The sequence below is a fragment of the Budorcas taxicolor genome, chromosome X (genome assembly GCF_023091745.1).
Source record: "Budorcas taxicolor isolate Tak-1 chromosome X, Takin1.1, whole genome shotgun sequence".
Taxonomy (NCBI): domain Eukaryota; kingdom Metazoa; phylum Chordata; class Mammalia; order Artiodactyla; family Bovidae; genus Budorcas; species Budorcas taxicolor.
The window spans coordinates 87195430-87218773 of NC_068935.1; the positions used below are offsets into that span (position 1 = coordinate 87195430).

Consider the following 23344-nt stretch of genomic DNA (forward strand, 5'->3'; position numbering starts at 1 on the left):
AAGATAACATATGTGCAAGATCTCCATGGGAAAAAATTATCAAATATTATCAAATGATTAAAAGGGATCTAAATAAATAGAGAGAGAGATTAAATTTACTAATTGAAATAGTCAATAGTATGAAGATATCAATTCCTCCCAAAGTGATCCAGAGATTTAATGCAGCCCCAAATAAATTTCTAAAGATTTTTCCTTGACATTTGACAAACTAATTCTAAAATGTATGTTGATATACAAAAGACCTAGAAAAGCAAAATCTTTGAAAAATAACAAGATGGAAGGACTTGCCATATTAGATATCAAAACTTGTAATAGAGCTAGAGTAATTAAGGACAAACTCTATTTTGTCCCACATGATTTAATGACAAACGTGGCACTACTGATCAGTGAAGACAGGGTGGTCTTTTCAATGACTGGTGGTTATATGAATGTTTACTAGGTAATTATTCTCTGGAGTGTACACATATGTATAACATTGCTGCTGCCAAGTCGCGTAAGTCGTATCCGACTCTGTGCGACCCCATAGACGGCACCCAACAGGCTCCTCCGTCCCTGGGATTCTCCAGGCATTAAAATAAAGCAGTTATTGAATGCATGAATACTAGTGACTGTAGCTTACATGGTGCTTTCTTACTGTATTATGTATCACACACAGTTTAACAGCTGCTTTGCATGAATTAATTCTGCTTTAATCCTAGGAAACAGGTACTATTAATAGTCCCATTTTACAGATGAGGAAACTAAGACAAAGGAAGCTATGTAACTTGCCCACTGTTGCACATTTAGCAGGCTGCGGAACTGAGACTCAAACCTGGTTGCTTTGTGCGAAAGCCCCTGCCTAATTAACTTGTACACTTTTACAATCTAGAAGTTGAATGCCTTAAAAGGAATGGGTCAAGAAGCCTCTCCCTCTCTCGCGTGCTCAGCACAATCCCTTGCGCACTTGGAAGAACGCACTGGGCTGTAGGCAAAACAAAACAAAACCTACAACTCCCAGAAGCCATTGCGCGCTCAAGCGTGCACGCGCTCATTCACACCAGTACGACAGGCATCCGGCTTGCGTCAAACGCGCTCTCGGGACTACACTTCCCGACTCTCCTCGCGGAGCCCGTGACACTCCTTGGACCGCGAGCGGGGAGCGGGCTTTCCTCAGCTGCGCCTCTCTTCCTCGGACCCGGCCCTGGACCCAACCTCGGACTCCAAAACGGCTCCACCATGGAGGAGGCGGACCGAATCCTCATCCATTCCCTGCGCCAGGCCGGCACGTAAGGACACAGCCCCCGCCTACCTCGGAATGCCCACATCCGGGACTCCAAAACTCCGGATCCAGTCACCCGGGAACCTTAAAACCCCAGACCTTAACATCTAGGGATCCAACCTCCAGGACCCTAAGACCCTCCCTCCTCCATACACACACACACACACACACACACACACACACACACACAGACACACACAGACACACACACAGACACAGACACACACACACACACACACACACACACACACACACTCCCAAACCTTTGACCCCTACACTTGGTAAACCCCAAACTCCAGGACCTAGGCACCTCGAGACCTTAAAACCTTGCAATCTCAAGGCCTGGGCTCCTAAAATCTGTGGATCTTAACATCAGTACCCTGGAACCCTGATATCTGGAGATTCTAAAACACCTGTGTCCTGAGAACCAAGGAACTTAAAACCCTGGGGTCCTGGCACTCCAAAGCCCTCTGGGACTAGATGCTTGGGAACCTTCAAACCTCTTTTCCCAACACCTAAGGCTTTTAAAATTCCAGGACTTTAAAATCTGGTGTTCTTAATGCCTGGTGACCCTGACACACTGGGACTCCTGCATTTGAGGGTCCTAAAAACCCAGGATGACAACATGTAGGGAGCTTGACTTCCAGATTGCTTGAGACTAGGTGTTCTTGATATCCAGGGACTCTGACATTTGGAACTCCTGAAAATCCCAGCTTCCTGACGTCAAGTCTCAAAACCCTAGCAGTTCAATATCTGGAGCCCCTGACATGCAGGGAACATGATATCTGGGGACGCAGAAACCTGGAGACCATTCCATCTCTTAGGCCTTCCCAGACCCCAGGCATTTGGGACTTTTAGGCATAGGGAAATTTGAGATTTTTTGAATTTGGATCTCTTCCATCCACCATTCTACACTGAGGTCTTAGGACCTGAGGACTACCTCCCACTACCACCACCATTTTTAGTTTTACAAATGGAAGCCAGCCAGCAACACTGAGGACCTTTCTGAACTGTGTCCATCCTCACCACCCCATCCCAGTATTAGGGCTTCCAGGAGACTGCATGGCTATGCCTCATCCCTGTTTCCTGACTGCTCCCATCCCCCTCATTGAGCCTGCCCCCTTCTTCTTCAGGGCAGTTCCTCCAGATGTGCAGACCCTGCGAGCCTTCACCACTGAGCTGGTGGTAGAAGCTGTGGTCCGCTGCCTGCGTGTGATCAACCCCGCTGTGGGCTCTGGCCTCAGCCCCCTGCTGCCTCTTGCCATGTCTGCCCGTTTCCGTTTGGCCATGAGCCTTGCTCAGGCCTGCATGGTGAGTGCCTTCCTCCCGATATACACAGCCTCTTCCTTCCTCCTTTACAGTCGCCAGACTCCTTTGAAACTCTTGACTTTCCTCTCTGCTACCTCCCCTTGTGACTTAGTGGTTAAGGCTGCTGGCTCTGTGGTCAAACTGCCTAAGTAATGAGACCCTGGCTACAGCACTTGCTGTGTGTGACCCTAAACCCTGTAGCCCTCAGTTTTCTTCTCTGTGAAATTGGGATGATAAAAGTAGGGTTGTTAGGATCATCAAATGAGTTGATCCAGTTTGCACCTGGGTGACTCCTGGCTTCCATATTTTGAGCTTAGCACCAAGTGCTTTTCTAAACCCTATAATATCCATTTACCAGTTCTGAAACAGCCCTGTTTGATTAAATGCTCAGGCTGAAATTAACCACCTTTACTCTGATTGGCCCAGCCTGGATCCTATGGTCATCCGTATAGGGCACTGTAATTAGCTGCTCTTTCAGAATCACATGGAGTTGGGGGAGGGAGGGTTATCCAAAGGAAGATATGCTGGTTAATTTAAACAGTGTCTGCACTAAAACTTCTCTCTGCCCTGTTAGCCAGATAGGCTTGATCTGGCTTCTTGCATTCCAACAGCCTGTGGCTATGTAGTGAATGTCAGCATACCCAACATACCCAGTATTTGGTGGTAGAGGGCCAATAGTGTTAACTACAGTGAAACTTTCCACCTAGCCCCAAGGGACAGGGTGGTCAGGTTTCTTGAATTTGTGCCTTGCTTGTGCAGTTTCTGTCTCTTAGAAATAGGCCTCTACCCAGCCTTCGGCTCTCAGGTTCACCTAGCTCTTAGGTGTTCTTGGGTTCTTCTGTCTGGGGCTTTTGGTGGCTTTCGAGACAAGCAGTCTGTCCTCTGGCCTGGGGCTGTCTTCTTGAGAATGGCACTTTATAAGGGGGAACGTGGGTCCTCTGTTTGTCTAGATGGGGGCACAGTGGGACATGTTGAGGAGGGGCTGGGGCTTAGGCTTCCCCCAGTTTTCTGTTACCCGCTTCTCTCAGTGTTGTTTCCCACTGGATTTGATGGTGATCTACTTTTCTGCACACTACCTTTAGTGTGGGGAAGAGAGAGTGGCTTTTTCAATGATGGAGAAGTTCACATAATTGTCTGGCCCCAAAGTCTTGCTTTGGCTTGAGCAGCTAGAAAGCCTGCCATGTGTCCGACTCTTTGTGACTGACTCTTTGTGACGCCATGGACTGTAGCCCGCCAGGCTCCTCTGTCCATGGGATTTTCTGGGCAAGAATACTGGGGTGGGTTGCCATTTCCTTCTTCAGGGGATGCAAAAGCAAGTAGAGAAAGTTTCTTAACTCAGCTGGGTGCTGCTTCTGTAGCCCACCTTGGCTTAGCACTGCCACCTTCTGGTGTCTGCCTTATCATGTGCCCTACTGCTGACACCGCTTTCTGCAACTCAGCCACCTCCATATTTTGGTGTCTTTCATTTCACACACCCCACTCCTGGAATGAGTTTCTGTATCAGTCACAACTCTTTGATTGCAGGTGTCGGGAAAAACCCAAAGTAAAGTAGCTTAAAAGACAGTGGTTTTCACACTTTTTGTCTGTGACCCTCTGAAATAAATATGTCCTACATTGTGACCAAATACACATATGTCTGTATAATAACGATGTTATATATAATCATGATGTTTTCTGAGTGTTGCTCTGTGCTGGCTGTTGTGGCAACTTGGCATTAAGCCATTGAATTCTTGAGACAGCTTTCTGAAGTAGGCACTGTTGGTATCCTTTTACTCAGGTGAGGATAGTAAAGCTCAGAGAGGTTAAGTGATTTGCCTGTGGTCACACAGTTGGTAAGAAGCAAAGCTTAGATTTGAATCCAGAAAGTCTGCTTTCAGAATCCATGCAGCTCCAGACCAGAATCTTGATGGGCCTTTTTACCACTTAAGTGAAAATGAAAGTGTTAGTCACTCAGTCGTGTTTGACCCCATGGGCTATAGGCTGCCAGGCTCCTCTGTCCAGGGGATTCTCCAGGCTGGAGACAACTCACTGGAGTGAGTTGTCATTTCCTCCTCCAGGGGATCCTAATCCAGGGATCAAACCCAGGTCTCCCACATTGCAGGTAGATTATTTACCATCTGAGCCACTAGGGAAGCCTTTTTTTTTCTTTTAACCCCTTAAAGCATCCACATAGAAACAGTACTGTCAGCCCCGTTTTACAGCTAGAAACTGAACTGGGTGGTTAAGTAACGAGTTCAAAGCTTTATAGCGAGTCAAGTAGCACAGGCTAGATTTCAGCTGCAACCTTTTTGACTCCAAAGCCCATAGTCTGTTTTAAAACAATTATTTACTGTTTTATGGAGGTCACTTTTTATCAGAGTCCAGTCCAGACACAGAAACCCTAGCAGTAATTTGAATAGGGAAAATTTAATATGAAGAACTGTTGCCTTTTGACACTACCTAGACACGGGTCCATATGGCATTGCTCTGGGTTCCCATCGTAACTTAAAGGGGAACTTTCACAGTGTCCGGAGCCCTTGATACCCTACAGATGAAGGAGGAGGTCCTTGAATTCCTTGCAGCAGGAACCCACTTAGGTGGCACCAACCTTGACTTCCAGATGGAACACTATATCTACAGAAGGAAAAGTGATGACAGCTACATCATAAATCTGAAGAGAACCTAGGAGAAGCTTCTGTTGGCAGCTCATGCCATTGTTGCCATTGAAAACCCAGCTGATGTCAGTGTCACATTCTCCAGGAATACTGGCCAGTGAGCTGGGCTAAAGTTTGCTGCTGCTGCCCCTGGAGCCACTCCTGTTGCTGGCCACTTCACTCCTGGAAACTTTACTAACCAGATCCAGGCAGCCTTCTAGGAGCCAAGACTCCTGGTGGTTACTGATCCCAGGGCTGACCACAAGCCTCTCACAGAAGCCTCTTACGTTAACCTGCCTACTGTTGCTCGATGCAACACAGACTCTTCTCGGCAGGATGTGGACAGTGCTATCCCATGCAATAACAGGGGAGCTCACTCAGTGGGTCAGATGTGGTGGATGCTCTGTGCCTGTGTGGCACGACCTCACGTGAATACCCATGAGAGGTGTAGCCTGATCTCTACTTCTACAGAAATCTTGAAGAGATTGAAAAGGAAGAGCAGGTGGCAACTGAGAAGCTGTGACCAAGGAGGAATTTCAGGGTGAATGGACCACTCCAGCTGCAGCTCAGCCTGAGGTGGTGGACTGGTCTGAAGGTGCCCATGTGCCTTCTGTGCTTATTCAGCAGCCTGCCACTGAAGACTTGTCTGCAGCTCTCACTGCCCAGCCTGCTGAACGGGGAGGGACAACTACCGAGGGGTCTTAAGGTGTTCTACAAACTCTTAAAATGGAAATTCAGTTGAGAGAAAATAAACAGTTTCTTAAAAAAGAACAAGAATTGTTAACTAGGTGAAAGATGGTTAATTACTGAAAGAGTAAAAGAAATCTCCAAGGTGTGACAGAAGTGATGCGATACCTTGAGAAGTCTCATGTGCACTCCAAACCATTCACCTGGTTACCCTTACCTGGCTGCTGAGAGGGGGATTACTTTGATTAGTTTCTTGTGTATCTTTCCAGTTTTTCAGAAAAAATGAAGATATAAGCAAATATAAATATATATTATTTCCCCCCTTTCTTACATAAAAGAGAACATATACCTAAATTCTTATCCTTTCTCCCCTCTTGCAGCATATCCTGGAAATCATTTCATATCAGACAATAGAGCTCTTCCTCATTTTTTCCTTTTTGCAGTGGCAGAGTAGTTCATTATATGTATGCACTGTAGTTTATTCAACTACTCTCCTATGCTTGAACATTTAGGGAGTTTCCAATATTTTGCAAATAATGCTATAATGAATAATCTTGCACATCTATATTCATCAATTGTTGGAGGCATATCTTCATGGTAAACTCCTAGAAGTAGGATTGCTAGGTGAAAGAGTAAATGCATGTGTCATTTTGTTAAGTTTTGCCAAATCACCTTCATTGGGATTGTTTAATTTCTGTATTCCTGACAGTAGTGTATGAGAGAGTATCTGTTTCCCCACAGCGTCTTGCACTGAGTAAGTGTAGTGTCAGAGTGATGCCTGTTCAATAGGTGAGGAATAGTGTCTCCATATAGTTTTCCTGCTAGTTTTGCACTTTGAAAAACTTTTGAATTTAAGGAAAAATGAAAATAGAAACATAACATCTTTCTCCTACTTTCTGTACTGTTAACATTTTACTTCATTCTTTTCTATCTGGGTACACACACACACATTTCTTTTCTAAACCATTTGAAAGCAGCAGACATTGTGATACTTCATACCTAAAACTTTCAGTGCACCTCTCCTAAGTATTGATAAAAGGACAATCACCAGTATAACCGTAGTACCATGATCACACCCATGAAATTGAATATTGATAGAATAATAGTATCTAATATTTAGTACATGGTCAGATTTCCTCAGTAGTTACAAAGATATCCTTTACAGCTGGTTTTTTCCAATTACAGAATCCAATCAAGGATCATACATTTTATTTCACTGTTATATCTCTAATCTTCTGTATCCAGCAGCAGTCCTTCTTAGTTTTTCTTTATTTCTTTTTGCGATGACCCATGTCTTTGAAGCGAGGAGGCTGGTCGTTTGATGGAATGCGCACAATCTGATCTGATTGTTTGTTCATGACGAGATTCAGGACTGGGGCAGTACCTCTGTGCCAGTGATAGTATCTCTCTACCCAAGTGGAACTTCAGGAGAACATAATGTCAGTTTGTCCCAGATCAGTGATACTCACATTGGGGCTCAGTGTGCTTTCAATTCAAGTCTCCCTTGTAAGTGAGGTTGGACATGTTTGCGTATGTTTAAGGACCATTTTTTCATTCTTTTTCTGGGAATTGTCTATCTGTTCCTATCTTTTGCCTCCTTTGCTGTTGCACTACTGGTCTTTCGGCTTGTGTGGTTTTAGGCACTCTTTATATACTAGGTGGGCTTCCCAAGTGGCACTAGTGGTAAAGAACCTAGCACCAGTGGTAAAGCCAGTGCAGAAGACAAGAGTCGGAGGTTTGATCTCTGGGATGGGAAGATCCCCTGGAGAAAGAAATGGTAACCCACCCAGTATTCTTGCCTGGAGAATCTCATGGACAGAGTAGCCTGGTGGGCTACAGTCCATAGGGTCACAAAGAGTCGGATACGACTGAAGCAACTTAGCATGTATGCTATATACTAGGTAGATTCACTCTTTGCCTTTGATATGTTGATGTATGGGAGAAACCAACACAATATGGTAAAGCAGTTATCCTTCAATTAAACATAAATAAATGTTTTAAAAAAGAATGCAGACAAGAGGCTGGATATGTGACAGCCAGTTGCAACATCTTAAATTTAAAAAAAAAAAATCAACTCCAAATACTATTTTTCCCATCTTGTTATTATGCTTTTGACTTTGCTCATTATATTTTTTCTTTAAAATTTTTTTTGTGTATTCAGAAACACTCATCTTCTCTTTTATGGCCTCTGGATTTTGATCATACTTAGCAAGGCCAGAGCTTTAACTTTAAAGTTCTGGAGGCCGTGGGGAGCCAAGGGAAAGTTCAGGGGGTGGTGGCTGGTGAAAGCACGGTAGCCTTTGCAGTCTCTGCCCTCGGCTCTCAGGTCAGGACGATCCTGCCTGCCAGACTCACAGGTGTCACCCTTTCCAACCCCCAGGACCTGGGCTACCCCTTGGAGCTTGGCTATCAGAACTTCCTCTACCCCAGTGAGCCTGACCTCCGAGACCTGCTTCTGTTCTTGGCTGAGCGTCTGCCCACTGATGCCTCTGAGGATGCAGACCAGTCTGCTGGTATGGGGTGCCTGGGGTGTGGTGGAAGTGAGGGAGAGAGTGTTGTGGGGCTTGAGAGAAGAGGAAGGGGTGAAAAGTTTGACTGGTGGGGGTGGAGTATGTGTCTTAGGGAAAGCTAAGCGGGAGGACTAGGGTGGGGAGGGGGATACAGGTCAGGGGGAGGGAACTGGGGCTTGGGCTGACCCAGGTGGGGAGTTGGTGCTGGAACGGTCCTGTGGCCTTAGCTCCTGCCTTGCCTGCCCCCACTCTAACCACACTGGCCTCAGTGATGCTCCTCAGACACATCAGGCCACTCCAGCCTTAGGGCCTTTGCATCTGCTGGCTTACTGTCCCAGGTAACCTCATGGTTCACTCCCTTACCCCTTGGAGTTTCCTGTTCATGTGTCACCTCAGGGAGGCTTTCCCTGGATTGCCTTGTTCCAAACGATATCTTCCTCTCCCTGGTCCTTAGCCTCCTTTCCTGACAACCACCTGCCAGTTTTCTACATTGTACCTATGACCTCGGTCATGCCTCTATCAGCCTGCTGCCCTGGGAGGGCAGGAGGATGTTTATCAGTTTGTTCCCTGAGGTAGCCTAAGGGTCTAGAATGGGGACTGGTACAGAGTAGGCGTTTAATAAGTGTTCCTTGAATGATTGTGAAAATGATAGCTACATAGATATGTATCTCTGTGAGGGGTCAGGCTGCTCTCCCAGGGTATATGCATTTTTGGAGTTGTGGCATTGTCACCTGATTGACATCCCCTCCCCTCTCCCCTAGGTGAATCTGCTATCCTCCGGGCCATCGGGAGCCGAATCCGGGACCACCTGGCCCTGCCCTGGGTCCCACCCCTCCTTCGCACTCCTAAACTACAGTACCTCCAGGTGGGACCCCTCAACTCATGTTAATATTGCTTGTCACTGCCTTGCCTGCCATGTCCCCAGTTGTTTGCTCAGGTTTTTGGCCCCTTCCCTCTGCCCCCCGCAACCGAAACACAATTCACCCTAGAGGCTCTCTGATTCTGCTCTCCCACCAGGGCTCAGCCCACCAGAAGCCTTTCCATGCCAGCAGGCTGGTCATGCCTGAGTTGAGCTCCAGAGGAGGTGAGCAGGAGGCTGTGGAGAGGGGCTGAAGGGAGGGGGCAGAGGTGGCCTGCCCGTGTGGTGAGGCTGGAGGGCTGGCTGACTCTGTTGCTCCTCTAGAGTCCCGGGAGTTCCAGGCAGGTCCCCTGCTGCTACCAGTTCCCACCCAGGTGCCCCAGCTGGCTGCCAGGGCGGCCTCGCTCCTCGAACACCATGCCATCCAGCTTTGCCAGCACACAGGCCGGGACCGTGCTGGGGACGAGGCCTGGGGCCACCGGACATCCCGCCTCCCCGCCCAGGTACTGCTTGGTGCTTGGCCCCTGCTGATGAGACCACTCCTCCCCGCAGCTCCCATTTCATTTCCCTTTAGTCCTCTGCCCTCTCCTTTCCCCACTTTGTCCCTTTCTTCCATTGTTTCCTCTCTGTGTACAACTACCTGGTTCCCTGCCTGAAAGAACACTGGAGCCAGAGAGTCAGTCTTCACACAAGTCAGCATGGCCCCTCGGAGCTTCGGTGTCCTGCCCTGAGACATGAGTGGTAATGCTGCTCTCCTCCGAGGGTGATGTTCCACCGAAGGTTGTGCACGGGCAGCCAGAGCCATCAGGATCTCCTCCCTTTCTCCCTGCTTCTGTTACCTCCCTCCTGCCCCCAATTCGCTTCCTCTTTCTCTCTGTCGTCATCACCAGTTACAGCCTCCAGATCTCTGACCATCTCTTCCCACCACTGACCTTCTCGTTCTGTGGTTTTGCTGCACCGCCCCCCCCACTGTCTCATTTCTGTACTGTCCCCCCACCTCTGTCTACCTCTATCTGTCCCTATATCCCCTCTGTCCACCTCAGTGTCTGTCTCCATCCCCTCCCCACTTTGTCTACCTCTATAACTGTCCCCTTCTGCCTCCCCCACTGCCATTTGTTTTGTCTTTATCTTTTTCTCTCATTTTAAAACTTACAGGCACTTCAAACACAGAACTAGAGAGAGTAGTTTCATGAGCCCTATGGCCCTGTCATTCACCTTCAATTACAGCATTTTGCAGGACTTCCCTGGCAGCCTAGTGGTTAGGACTCCATGCTTTCACTGCCAGGCCCGGGTTCAATCCCTGGTCAGGGAATTAAGATCCTGCAAGCTGTGTGGTGCAACCAAAAAAAGAGAAAAAAATCCAAGCATTTTTCCAATCTTTCCTCATCTCTTCTTTATTTTTTGTGTGTATTATTTTAAAGCAAATCCAAGATATCATGTCATTTTAAAAAATTAATTTATTTTAATTGGAGGCTAATTACTTTACAATATTTTAGTGGTTTTTGCCATACATTGACTTGAGTCAGCCACGGGTGTACATGTGTCCCAGCTGGTGCTCTGGGACAACTCAGAGGGATGGGGTGGGGAGGGAGGTGGGAGGGGCGTTCAGGATGGGGGGACATATCATGTCATTTTAACTCTGAATACTTAGGTAGACATCTTGTAATTCAAAAGGGCATTCACTTTTTAAAAATAAATTTTTAAAGTTTGTTTATTTTTGGCTATGCTGGGTCTTTGTTGTTGCGTGGGCTTTTCTCTAGTTGTGGCAAGCAAGGGCTACTTTATAGTTGTAGTACGCAAGCTTCTAATTGAGGTGCCTTCTCTTATTGCAGAGAATAGGCTCTAGGCATGTGGGCTTCAGCAGTTGTGGCTCACAGGCTTAGTTGCTCCATAGCACGTGGGAGTGTCCCAGATCAGGGACCAAACCTGTGTCTCCTGCATTGGCAGGCGGATTCTTTACCACTGAGCCACCAGAGAAGCCCCAGGACGTTCACTTTTTAATGCAACCAGCAGGCCATCTTCACAGTTAAGAAAATGAACAGTGACCTCTTAATACTACCCAACATTGAGTTCATAATCAGATTTCTCCAGTTGTCTCAAAACTGCCTCTGTTCTCATATCTCTGCTCCACTCTGCCTCCGCCCCCTTCTTTTCCCAGCTCATCTGACTTAGTCTCCACTCTGTCCCCACATGTCCTTTCAGTGTTGGTCTCTAATTTGGGGGCTGCAGGCTTCTCTCCCTTCCCATAGCCTCCTCCAGCGTGGAGAGCCGAGTGGGTGGAGAAAAATGGGGCTGTCCTCAGGGAGCTCCCAGGCTGGTGGGCCCAGACAGTGGGGCCGGGTCCTCTTGTTGGAGAGGCTGGAGGGTGGGTGCGACTTGGGGGTGGCCCTTTGTCAGGCAGCTCCCTGGTGGAGGCATGGCCTTGGGTACCCAGCAGACCTCCACCCCCTTCCACTGTTTCCAGGAGGACACACGGGCTCAGCGGCAGCGGCTACAGAAGCACCTGGCTGAGCATCTGCGCCAGACCTGGGGCCGGCCAGGGCCCCCCCAACAAACCCGAGACCTGGGAGAACTGCTGCAGGCTTGGGGTGCTGGGACCAGGCCTGGTGCTCCCAAAGGCTCCCGCTTCACACATTCCAAGAAGTTTACCTTCCATCTGGTAGGTGGGGCTAGGGCATGCTGCTGGCACCAGGGTTGCTGTAGGTATACACACCACACTCTCCACACGAGGCCCCTGTTCCCACCAGACCTGCCTGCTCCCCTCTGGGGTGGGTACCCAGAGGAGTCCCCTGGCTTCTTGGGAACTTCTGTGGAGAAAGGGTCCAGGGGTGGGAGCCGTGTAAATGTGTAGGACTGCTCTTTGTGCAAAGCTCAGCTTTCTCTGGAGAGTTTATTCTGGACATCTCTTCTTGGATGGTCACCCGGAGGGGCCCTCACCCCTCTCATGGGCAGGTGGGCAGGAGCTGTGTCAGGGTCATGGAGATTTTTTATAAGCAAACACTCCAGTCTAGGGTCACAGAGAGTGCCTTGATCCTCACACGTATTCTGACAGCCATCAGTGCACTGTACATGAGTACTGCTGGGAGGGCACCGACAGGAGGTTGAGGTTGGCTAAGGGCCCGGGCCTTCCCACAGCCAAGATGCTCCTTCCTCCCTCCCCAGGAGCCTGAGGCCCAGGCAGCCCAGGTGTCAGATGTGCCAGCCACCTCCCAGCGGCCTGAACAGGTGAGCAGAGTAATGGTGGGTGGGGCGGTATCCTGGGCCCTTGGCTGTCTACTGGGCCTGACACCCCCACCCTGCCTGGCCTTTGTCTACCAGGACACGTGGGCAGCCCAGGAGCAGGAGCTGGAGTCTCTTCGGGAGCAGCTGGAGGGGGTGAACCACAACATTGAAGAGGCTGAAGCTAACATGAAGACGCTGGGAATCAACCTTGTGCAGGTGAGGGTGGGGGAGGGGCTGCCCACTGAGGTCGGGCCTAGGGTGCTTAGAGCGACTTGTGGGGGCTGAGGGTACTCTGTAGAGGTCTGCAGATGTCAGAAAGGTTCATGGAAGCCATTGGGGACCTGTGGGACTCTTGAGGGTTCAGGAGAATTGCGGGGAGTGGGAGCGGGGTGCGGAACCTGTAGGAGTTAGAGGTGCCTTGCTGTCTGTGAGAGTCGGGAGGGGTGTGACTGTCCATGGGCGCTGGAGGGGCCTGTGGGCCTCCTCGGGGCTTCCAGGGGAGTCAGTGTTGAGGTCAAGGAGTCAGAGGGCTCTTCTGTGGGTGCCTGTCTCTGCTTGTATGTCTCTGTTGCTATTGGGAGGGGTCTGAGGGGCCTATAGGGGCATGCTAAGTCACTTCAGTTGTATCTGAATCTTCGTAACCCCATGGACCATAGCTCCTCTGTCCATGGGATTTTCCAGGCAGAAATACTGGAGTGGGTTGCCATGCCCTCCTCCAGAGGATCTTCCTGACCGAGGGATCGAACCCCCATCTCTTGCATCTCCTGCATTAGCAGGCGGGCTCTTTACCACAAGCGCCACCTGGGAAGCCATAAGGGTTAGAGGGATGTATTATCATCTGTGGGGGTTGGGCCAGGGCTTTCTAGGCCCACTGCTGGGCTCCCCCACTGACTGGGAGTAAGGGTTTCTGGGGTGCCAGGTGGAGACCGAGTGTCGGCAGAGTGAGCTCAGCATCGTGGAGCGTGAGCAAGCCCTGCGTCTGAAGAGCCAGGCGGTGGAGCTGCTGCCCGATGGGGCTGCCAACCTCGCCAAGCTGCAGGTGGGGCTGGTGCTGAGGCTGGACTGGGAGGGTTGGAGTTGAGCGGGCCCAGCCTCTGTTATCTGCAGCCCCCTCCCACCATCACCCTCTAGCTTGTGGTAGAGAGCAGTGCCCAGCGGGTCATCCACTTGGCGGGTCAGTGGGAAAAGCACCGGGTCCCGCTCCTTGCTGAGTACCGCCACCTCCGAAAGCTCCAGGACTGCAGAGAGGTAGGTGGTGGGGTCCCAGACCACGGGTGGGGCAGGTTCAGTCCCTCCCTAGGGGGCTAGTCCTGTGCTCTGCCTCACTACCCTCTCTCTGTGGGACCCTGGCAGCTGGAATCTTCTCGACGGCTGGCAGAGATCCAGGAGCTGCACCAGAGTGTTCGGGCAGCTGCCGAAGAAGCCCGCCGGAAGGAGGAGGTCTACAAGCAGCTGGTAAGACCCGTGGAGCTTCCCTGATGGCTCAGACAGTAAAGAATCCACCCACCAATGCAGGAGACATGGGTTTGATCCCTGATCTGGGAAGATCCCCTGGAGGAGGAAATGGCAACCCACTCCAGTATTCTTGCCTGGAGACTCCCCATGGACAGAGTAGCCTGGCGGGTTACAGTCCATGGGGTCGCAGAGTCAGACATGACTGAAGCAACTGACCAACCAACAACCAAAGACCTGTGTGGGGGCCTTGGGTGGCTCGGAGTGGGGGAGGTGTGGGTCCAAGAGGAGCACCCGCTGTCTCTGTGTAGGTGTCAGAGCTTGAGACCTTGCCCAAAGATGTGTCCCGGTTGGCCTATACCCAGCGCATCCTGGAGATTGTGGGCAACATCCGGAAGCAGAAGGAAGAGATCACTAAGGTACACCACTGTGGCTGTGGAAGGTGGGTCACGCAGGCAGACATGCCCAAGGGCAGGATGTGTGTTGAGGGTGACACAGGGACCTCACACCCTATGGAAGCCAGAGCTATCTGGCCATACTTGGCACAGCACAGCCCCACATAGTCCATTCCAGCCACCCCTGAGCCTGTCTAGATGTGACAGCATGAATATGGCCTCAGCTGGCTGGCTGCCTGTCCCAGACATGGGCTCACGGGTACCCTGGTCTCTGCCAGATCTTGTCTGACACAAAGGAGCTTCAGAAGGAAATCAACTCTCTGTCTGGGAAGCTGGACCGGACGTTTGCAGTGACTGATGAACTTGTGTTCAAGGTTTGGGGCAGGCTGGGCTGGGTGCAGGGGTGGGGTGGGTGGGCTTGGGCCAGGTGTGAGTCTTGTAGTTACACTGACGTTTGCGCCTGGCTTCGCCCCATGGAAGGTGAAGTCAGAGGAGTGGGAAGGGGTGGCCTTGTGGGGAGAAGGTGGGGGTGGGGTGGGAGCGGGGCAGGAACAGCCCACTGACACCTTCAAGATCCCGTTTCATCAGGATGCCAAAAAGGACGATGCTGTTCGGAAGGCCTACAAGTATCTAGCTGCCTTGCACGAGGTGAGGGGAAAAGTGCCTGGGGGCTGGCTGGGGAGGAGACAAATTTGGGTATAAGCCTTCCACTCCTGCTGTCCCCAGAACTGCAGCCAGCTTATCCAGACCATCGAGGACACAGGCACGATCATGCGGGAAGTTCGAGACCTGGAGGAGCAGGTAAGGCCAGGGGGTGGGAGGGCTCAGCAAGGCAGGCCAGGGGACAGAGAAGCTGTGGGACCAGACCTAGCCAATGGCTTGGGTCTTAGCCCTGCCTGTTAGTAACTGGTTGTGTGACCTGGAACCACCCAGTGGCCTGCTCTGACCCCCGCCTTCCGTCCTGAGGGTCCTCATACCTGCCTCCAGGGCCATCGGCAGAGGCTTCAGCTTAAGTATGGGCTGGGTGATCCTGCCACACAGCCAAGGATGCTTCAGGTGGATGGGTGACATCTGCTAAGGACCGGTGGTGGAACAGAGTAGGCTGTTATTGGGGCAGGGGGTGGGAGGAGCACAGTGGGGCCCTGAGTGGCTGCAGTGGGGTGTTGGCAGCAAGCAGGAACTGGGAAGGGGGCCCTGCGTGCTGAAGGGCTGCGGTTCACATTGCCTTAGATTGAGACGGAGATGGGCAAGAAGACCCTCAGCAACTTGGACAAGATCCGCGAGGACTACCGAGCCCTTCGCCAGGAGAACGCTGGGCTCCTGGGCCAGGTCCGCGAGGCCTGAGCAGCCCCACCAGAGGTCTGCCCCCGGCCTCAGGCAGGGATATGGAGTGCTGGTGGCACTGGCCCTCGCTATGCCCTCTGATTACCATCCAGTTCCTCCTGCTGCAGCCTTGGCCCCAGACCCTCGCCCACCTCACCCTGACCCTTATCTGGGGCAATCATCCAGAGTGTGGGAGCTTGGCTTCAGTTTATTGTGGAGGGCATGGGGCGGGGGTTGGGGTCTTGGATCTCAAATAAATGAGGGGCTCTGTCTGCAGTCAAAGCTGAGGCATGGAACAGGGTGCAGGGCTCAGGGTGGGGGAGGGGTGGGTGGCAGGTGAGACACTGGATACATTTGGTGAGTTGGTGTGTGTAGCCCTGGGCATCTGCCTGGGACTCCGGAGGCCCCTCAGGGTGCTGTGTGGGTGTGCATGTGCACATGAGATATGCTGGTGAGTTCAGAGTCTGTGTGACCAAGCATGTTTGTCGGGAGCCATGCATTACCGTGTGTGACCTGCGTGCATGCGTCTGGGTGGCTTTCTGGAGCCTGACTTCCTGAAGGTCCTGAGGCTGCTTCTGTGCTGTTGTCAGGGCCTGCCTCATGTGACACTGCACCTGTGGGCCTGGAAGCCGGCTGTGGGTATGTGCTTTGGGGGACGTGGGTTGACTCTGTGTGGGTGTGACTGTGTGACTGCAAACTTGAGGTGGTGTGAGTGTACTGAGGCAGGCTCTTCATGTTTTGGGGGTTTGTATGGAGTCCAGGGGACAGGATTATGACTCTTATGTGTCCTTTTCCAGTTCCAAGGTCAACTGTGAGTGACTGAGGCAGGCTCTGTGTGTGACTGGTTGTGAAGTCTCAGTTTGGCTGAGGAGCCCGTCACAGGGGGCTGGGGAGTGGGTGCAGGGCTGGGCCTGGGGTCCCTCTGAGCATCCTTGGTGCAGAGCATGTGATCCAAGAGGGTGGTCAGCTGGGGAGTGGGGTCCCTGACTGGCAGGACAGTGCACACCTTACTTCTTGGTCCCTGCGGGCACGTCCAGGGCTGGTCACCCCTGCCCCCAGCCACTTTGATCCCCTCCCCTGTCCTCCTTCCTCTTCTTGGCTCTGAGATCAGGGGCCAGGTGTGGGGTTGGAACACCTGCTGGGCCTCTGGCTCCTCTTCTTGCGGAACTCAAACTCATCCACGGTCCACACAGCCCCCTTCTCGCTCTCCACGCGTACAAAGCACTTGTGCAGGCTCAGGTTGTGGCGGATGGCATTCTGTGCAAGGAGGACCAGCCAGCCAGCCGGGCCAGGGCCAGGGGGGTGGGGGGATCAGGCAGTCATGCACTGATGCCAACAGTGCCCACCCCAAACTGACCTCCTGCCCTTTCACAACACGCCTCCAAGCCCCCTCCCAGGCCCACCTGTGGTGGCATTTGAGGCCCTCCCAGCCACTGCCCCATCCAGAGGAACTCACCTTCCAGGTGGCCGGGTGGTTTCTGAAGAAGGCAAACATGCGTGTAAACCAGTGGTAGATCTCGTTGAGTGTCCGCTGCTTCTCAGGAGCCTCCAGGATGGCCTGGAGGTTAGGGGGTGTGTGGGTGAGGGGAGCTGCTCCCCCAAATGCAGCCTGACAGGGGCACTGGCCCACCTTGGGCTGGCCTCTGACCTGAGTGGAATTGTGGGGACAGGGGAAGGGAGGGAGATGGTGAGGGGAGACGGGTCAGAGACAGGGTTAGAAGTGGGGTGGGGGTGGGGCTGGGATGGGGTTAGGTGAAGGATCAGGGCTGGGGTTGGAGTGGCGTCAGGTTCAGGGTCAGGGCTGGAGTGAAGTTAAATTTCTGGGGTGGAGTTTCCCGGTGGAGCTCTCGGGATGGGGGTGGGATGAGATTTCAGGGTTTAGGAAGTTTAAGGGCCAGGGGTGGGGTACAGGTAGGGGTTTGGAAGGAGTAAAGGGCCCGGCAGAGTTAGAGGTCAGAGAAGTGACTGGTTAAGGGTCAGGCTGGGGATGAGCTGGGGTGAGTCAAGGTGAGGGGTGGGGTGACGTGTAGCATTAGGTCAGGAGGCAGAGATGGGCCTCGTTATTTTGTGTCTAGATTGTACTTAGGTCTTGACTGTGTGTGGTCATCTACGGATCAGGGATGGGATTGGGTGTGGAGTGAGGCTGAGGGTCTGGGAATTTGATCCGCTTGGATTTAGGAATGGAATTGCATCAGGGGTCGGTGATCATGGCTGCAGTGAGCCTCCGGGTTTGGATGGGGTGAAGCAGGTGAACGAGTGGCGTTGTGTAGGGTTAGGTGTGGGCCTGGGATGAAGGTCCAGGTGGGATCTGGTGAAGCCTTGGGGAAAGCATTAGGGAGATTAAGATGAAGGGGTTGGGATGGGGTGAGGTGAAGGGTCAGGTATTACAAGGAAGGGGTTAGGGATGGGGTCTAGCAGGGGGATGTCTTGACAGACTGGGGTACGTCAGGGCTGAGGAAGGAGTTAGGGTGAACCTGAGGTGGGCATAGGGGAAGGGGCAGAGATCAGATTAGTTTGGGGGCCCAGGAGGCAGTTAGGCATGGGGTTGAGGTGGTCGTTAGGAAAGGGGTGGATTTAAGGCCGGCTCTTGGCTTGCCATGGCTTGGATAGCAGTTGAGGTGTGGGTTTGGGGTGTAGATGGGGGATCACATCTAAGGCATGGGTTTATTCACACAGGAGCCCCCCTGGGGGTGTTCGGTGAGGGGAAGGTCCTCCACCCCAGCCCTCTCTTCCTTCTCCTCCGCCTGGCACCCGGCTTACCCAGCGGATGAGGGTGGCATAGGTGAAAGGGGGCCGCATGTTGTGGAACTTGAAGTAGTCCATGTTGTGGAAGAACTCTGTCAAGAGGTGGGGAGGGATCAGGTGCCATCTGGGAACTCCTCACTCCCTCTCCCACCCTCTGCTCTCCACCAGCTGTCGAGTCTGCATGCCTGAAATCCCACCGTGTACACCGCTTTCCAGGATCACAACCACTGTTGGCTAAGCACTCTACGTAAATGATACCATTTCCTCTTTACACTGCTCCCACCACTATAGGGCTTATTCTTCCCAAGGTTTAAAAGTAGTAACTTCCACACCAAAGGGATGTAACTGGTTAAGTGGCGGGGCCAGGAGGGCACTCAAAGGTCCTGATCCCTGTTAAACCCATAGCCCAGACCTTGTGGATGGCAGGGCAAGGTGAGCTCGGCAAGTCACCCTGCTTTCTTGGTGGTGGGGAGACAGAGTCCCTGGGAATTACTAAGCTAGCTCTCTCCCTCCTGATGACCAAATGCAGTGAGTAGCTGAAGCTCAGAGTGAGTGAGTCCCAACCTCCAGGGAAGACAGGGCTAGACATCTGAGACCACAACGGGGGCTTAGAGGCCATGGAATTCCAGAAAGGAAGCTTTTGCAAGCAGTTGCCATTTCCTAAAGGCTGGGTGGCAGTGGTAGGGAAGAGTGGTCCCCTACCTTGTACCAGTTAGGGAGATGAGGGGTCGGGGGCACAGTGTAGGACACGCACCACCCTTACCTGGGAATGTGCTGTTTCCATGGCTGCCCCAGAGGTGCCTCCGCACGGCAAACAGGCCATCGGGGGCCTCCTGGGGTCCTGGCCAGGCCGGGACGGTGGTGCCTGGGGAGCCAGTGGCTACGATACAGCAGGAACCCTTGTCAGATGATGCCTGGGGGAAGAGGGAGGGGCTGGTGACCCAGAAGCTTAAACTTTGCACTTTAGTTTTAAATAAGTGTTTTTATTAACAAAGGCAAGAGTGTCCTCAGTTCCACTCTGATGTAGAATCCGACGAAGCAGCACAAATCATATTTATTAGAGTGGAGGTGGACAAATGGGTGTAGAGCACCAGTGATGGGGCCACAAGCTAGGGTTGAATTGGGCTCTTCTGCCACCCAACTGGGACCTTGGGGAAGTCACCCAAGCCTCCCTGGCCTCAGTTTTCCTCATCTGTGAAGTGGGGATGATAGCAATACCTACCTCACACAGGCATCATGAGGAATTAAATAAGGTAACATCACCAAAGTGCTCAGAAACAATGCCTAATGCCGAGGGCTGGCTTCTATATGATCGCTGCAGGTGCCCAGGGCCTGGCACTTTGTTTAATGTTCTGCAATCATTATTTTGAAATCTGAGCCCTGTGATTTCATTTTGCACCAGGCCCTGTGAGTTATATAGGTGGTTCTGCCAGCAGCACGTGGTCTGTGTTCAGTGTTGGGTGATTTGCTGTTGCTTTGCTAACTCAAGATCATGATGTCTAGGGATCTTAAGATCAGAGAATTTGTAAGCAGAAAGCGACAGATTCCCAGGTCTGGGTATGTTTGGAGCTGAGGACAGGGGCCCAGAGATCCCAGGACCTGGGTGCAAGGATAGGTCCCCTGCCCCCTGCAGGAGCCTCTCCCACTGCCCAGCCATCCATGCCACCTGTGGGTCTGGGGTGGCTCACCGCAGATGGAGCCTTGGTTTGGGCCATCTTCCCAGCCAGATGGGCCTGCATAGCACCCAGCTTCTCCTTCTCCAGCACCAGCTGTGAGGACAGGCACAGAGTGAGGCCTCGACCCGCTCTTTCTCCTCCACTTCTTTGCCCGGGCTGTGGTCTTCCCTGGGAGTGCCCTGCCCCCTTCCTTTAGGCCAGGCCCCTTCCTGGGTGAGCTTGGCTCCTGGCATGGGGTGGACTGACCATTTACCACGCCCCCACATCACCTGTTGCTCCAGAGATTGCACCACCTCCCTCTGGAGCAGACACTGCGCCCTGCCCTTCTCATCCAGGAGATGGTCTGCCTGGCAGTGCCTGGGTAGGGGGAAGAGTCCACGCGGGTGACCATGGTGGGCCCAGCCTTCTGGCTCAACATTCTGAGGGGAAAGGGCTCAGACTCTGGGAGGAAGGTCTCTTCAGAGTCTCAGCCTCCCTCCCCTCTGTTGACCTCAGTCTCCCTGTCATTCCTTCAACGCATGCCACTTGGCATCTATGGCCAGGGTGCCGGAGATGATGATGGATGGGTAGTGAGCTGAGAGCGGGTCAGGTAAGTGAGAGTGGGAAAGGCATTCCAGATGGAGAGGACAGCCTGTGCAAAGGCCTGGTCATGAAGACAGGATGCACTGAGTTGCCACTGATAGTTGGGTATGGTTGGAGAAGGGGGTGGGTGTGAGATAGAAACAGAATGTGTATGTGTATGTGTGTGTGTGTGTGATGGGGCTGAGAGGAGGCAGCAACAGCCACTGTGAGGATCTGGGACTTTGGGGATCAATAAAATCAGGCTGGTGTGTTGGCATGACAGGGTAGCAGGGCAAAGCAGTTAGGAGTGTGGATTCTGGGGCCTGGCTATTGCTCAGAAGCTGGGTGATCTTGATCAAGACACTTAACGTCGCTGGCCTCAATTTCTTTGTAAAATGGAGGCAATCATAGCACACACGTCTATTGTGATGCCCCATTATACAGATGAGGAAATAGGCTCAGAGAAACTAAGTAATTTGCCCAAGATCAGAGCCCGTGAGTGATGGAGTCAGGCTGTGAACCCACAGTCTCAGCTTTTGCCTCTTTCATGTTACTCCCTATCAGGATAAGGCCTGAGCTGAAACCAGCACCCCCAGACCTTCTCCCACAAACTGCCCCCTACCCCCGGACCAGAATGGGCCTAGTGGGCCTGGCTCACTCACTTGAGGAAGTCTTCTGGCTCCTTGAAGACCTTCTCACATCCGGGCCACTTGCAGACACCATTTGCCAGCAGTGAGTAGGAGCCCTGGGGCACAGTCAAAAGGGTGCTGGGGGGACAAAGAGTGTCAGGGGCGGGGGTGGCAGGGCAGGGAGCTTTCCCAGCCCTGCACACTGACCTGTCTTTCCTAGGCATGCCAGGGCTTGGGAAGGTGCAGAGCAGTGCTGGCTCCCTGGACACCCACTCCAGGCTGGCCACGTTGATTCCTGCAGGGGGGACAGGGCACCTCTGGGTGCCAGGCTCTGAAGCTTTGCCCCGACCAGGCCTCTCGTTTTGAGCTTCCGACCCCCTCTGAGTTTAGCAGGCCCAGACTCCCGGGGGCTCTGTGGTCCCTAACCTCCAAAGCTTCTGTAGAGCAGCTCAAAGACTGTGCTGACATTTCGACTAACTTTGCAAAAGATCTGTGGTTCTGGGATTTTGACATTCTACATCTTTAAGATTCTGACATTTTTGAGAGGTTGGAGTTTCCAAGATGATAAGACCTGACCCCTCTGGCCCCCCGAGGGCCGTGATTCAGCAGCCCACACTGCTTTAGTTCAAGGATTGGGGGCTCTGGGGTTCTGTGGAGCTGCGGGGTACAGTGTTACCAGGTGGCAGGCCGGGCCGGGCCTTGAGAGAGAAGAGCCCCGTAGCAGCAGTGGGTGGCGGGAGGCTGATCATAGCTGGGCTGTCCAGTGGGCGCACCTGCAGCACAGGGGTCCGGGCATGGGCATCCACCGTTGAGAGCTGGGGGCACATGAGGGCTGTGGTTCAGCCTGGTCCCCTCCCCAGTTCTCCCGCCTGCTCCACCCTCCCTACCCGTGCTGAGCTGGTACCTGGTGCACGAAGTGTGGCCTGTCCTGGAGGAGCGCCTGCAAATGGGGCGAGGGACCCAGCCGAGCTCCAGAGGGTGCCACCATGACAAGGGGTACTGTGGGCATCTGGGGGAAGGCAGGTGGGTGACATGCTATCCTTATGCTCGTTCTACACGTCTAATCCCTATACTCCTCACTGCAACCCTGCCTACTAGGTACTATGACCATCCCCATTTCACATATGTGGAAACTGAAGCTCAGGGAGATTGGGTGACTATTTCAAGGTCAAGCCAGCTAGTAAGTTTCGGAGCTGGCTTCCATCCTGTCACCTTACCTCTGTGGGCCCCCAGCCCTTTGTTACATGGGGGTGGAGACACACACAGCTATGCCTGTGGGATGATGATGGGGTCTCCTCTCCTGAGACATGGGTTGGGAGGTCGGCGAGAGCCTCGAATCTCTGAGACCTGCTATGTGGGGACTTTCTTGGCCCCATGACATCTGCATAAGTCACAGACTTGCCTGGGACCCAGAAAACCACTTCCTGTGCCCCGGCTGGGCCCCCCCTCCCAGTGCCACAGTAAAGGTCGGCACCTGTAGGCCCAGGTGCCCCACCCTGCCTGCCCTATCCTGGACCCTAGGCCTTACCTGCAGCTGTGATGGTGGCATGGGGTTCAAGGAGGAAGAGGAGGTGTGGGCCCCGCTTCGGAGATCCCGGCCTTGGAAAATTGTCCCCGGGCTCTTGGTGCCCAGCTGGTCTGAGGCCTTGGGTGCAGCCCTCCAGCTGGGTGAGGCTCCTGGGGATGGGCTGAGTACCAAGGAAGGGGCCAAGGGCTTGGCTGGCCTGGGGTTGGGCATTGGGTCCTTGTTCAAGGGCAGGCTGCAGGGACACAAGAAGAAGGAAGTTACATGTGTGCTGGGCTGTGCGTGTACGAAATACTTAACTGTTTGAACCATGCGGACACCCCCTCTGGTCAGAGCAGGCATTGGCCAGGGACTGTCCCAAAGGGACCCCAGCTCTGGTCACATGTGTGTGCATGTGCACGCACATACTTGGTGTCAGGGACACAGGTGTGCCTACTGTGTCTCCAAGCACACCCCCCCATGCAGACATACATAGACCGAGTACACAGCTTGCCCGCACACACTGGCACAACCCTGCTGGGGATTTCAGGCTGGTTTTGGGGGCTTCAGTCAGGGTAGATA

General features: G+C 52.7%; 2 protein-coding genes across 2 annotated transcripts; one reads left to right on the forward strand and one right to left on the reverse strand.

Moving 5' to 3' along the window:
- Positions 1–1115: 1115 nt before the first annotated feature.
- CCDC22 (coiled-coil domain containing 22) lies at positions 1116–15923 on the forward strand. The gene is made up of 17 exons (XM_052663172.1): positions 1116–1265; positions 2392–2569; positions 8267–8399; positions 9158–9261; positions 9414–9480; positions 9580–9758; positions 11720–11914; positions 12418–12480; positions 12574–12693; positions 13397–13516; positions 13609–13725; positions 13831–13932; positions 14241–14348; positions 14603–14698; positions 14913–14972; positions 15051–15125; positions 15555–15923. The coding sequence occupies exons 1-17, from the start codon at positions 1216–1218 to the stop codon at positions 15666–15668; spliced, it is 1881 nt and encodes a 626-aa protein (XP_052519132.1). The 5' UTR covers positions 1116–1215; the 3' UTR covers positions 15669–15923.
- Positions 15924–16754: 831 nt separating this feature from the next.
- On the reverse strand, positions 16755–22996 carry FOXP3 (forkhead box P3). The gene is made up of 11 exons (XM_052663612.1): positions 22787–22996; positions 22163–22267; positions 21935–22073; positions 21466–21553; positions 21292–21396; positions 20338–20425; positions 20081–20161; positions 19156–19306; positions 18408–18484; positions 17104–17205; positions 16755–16904 (listed from the first exon to the last, which is right to left on the reverse strand). The coding sequence occupies exons 1-11, from the start codon at positions 22994–22996 to the stop codon at positions 16755–16757; spliced, it is 1296 nt and encodes a 431-aa protein (XP_052519572.1).
- Between the last annotated feature and the right edge of the window lie 348 nt (positions 22997–23344).

Excerpts from the sequence above, each read along its gene's own strand:
- CCDC22 (XM_052663172.1), top strand. The coding sequence starts at position 1,216 with ATGGAGGAGGCGGACCGAATCCTCATCCATTCCCTGCGCCAGGCCGGC. Across the intron at positions 2,570-8,266 it reads GCCTTGCTCAGGCCTGCATG|GACCTGGGCTACCCCTTGGA; the intron begins GTGAGTGCCTTC and ends TCCAACCCCCAG. Across the intron at positions 8,400-9,157 it reads GGATGCAGACCAGTCTGCTG|GTGAATCTGCTATCCTCCGG; the intron begins GTATGGGGTGCC and ends CCTCTCCCCTAG.
- FOXP3 (XM_052663612.1), bottom strand. The coding sequence starts at position 22,996 with ATGCCCAACCCCAGGCCAGCCAAGCCCTTGGCCCCTTCCTTGGTACTC. Across the intron at positions 17,206-18,407 it reads ATGCCACCCTCATCCGCTGG|GCCATCCTGGAGGCTCCTGA; the intron begins GTAAGCCGGGTG and ends CCTAACCTCCAG. Across the intron at positions 16,905-17,103 it reads ACCACCCGGCCACCTGGAAG|AATGCCATCCGCCACAACCT; the intron begins GTGAGTTCCTCT and ends CTCCTTGCACAG.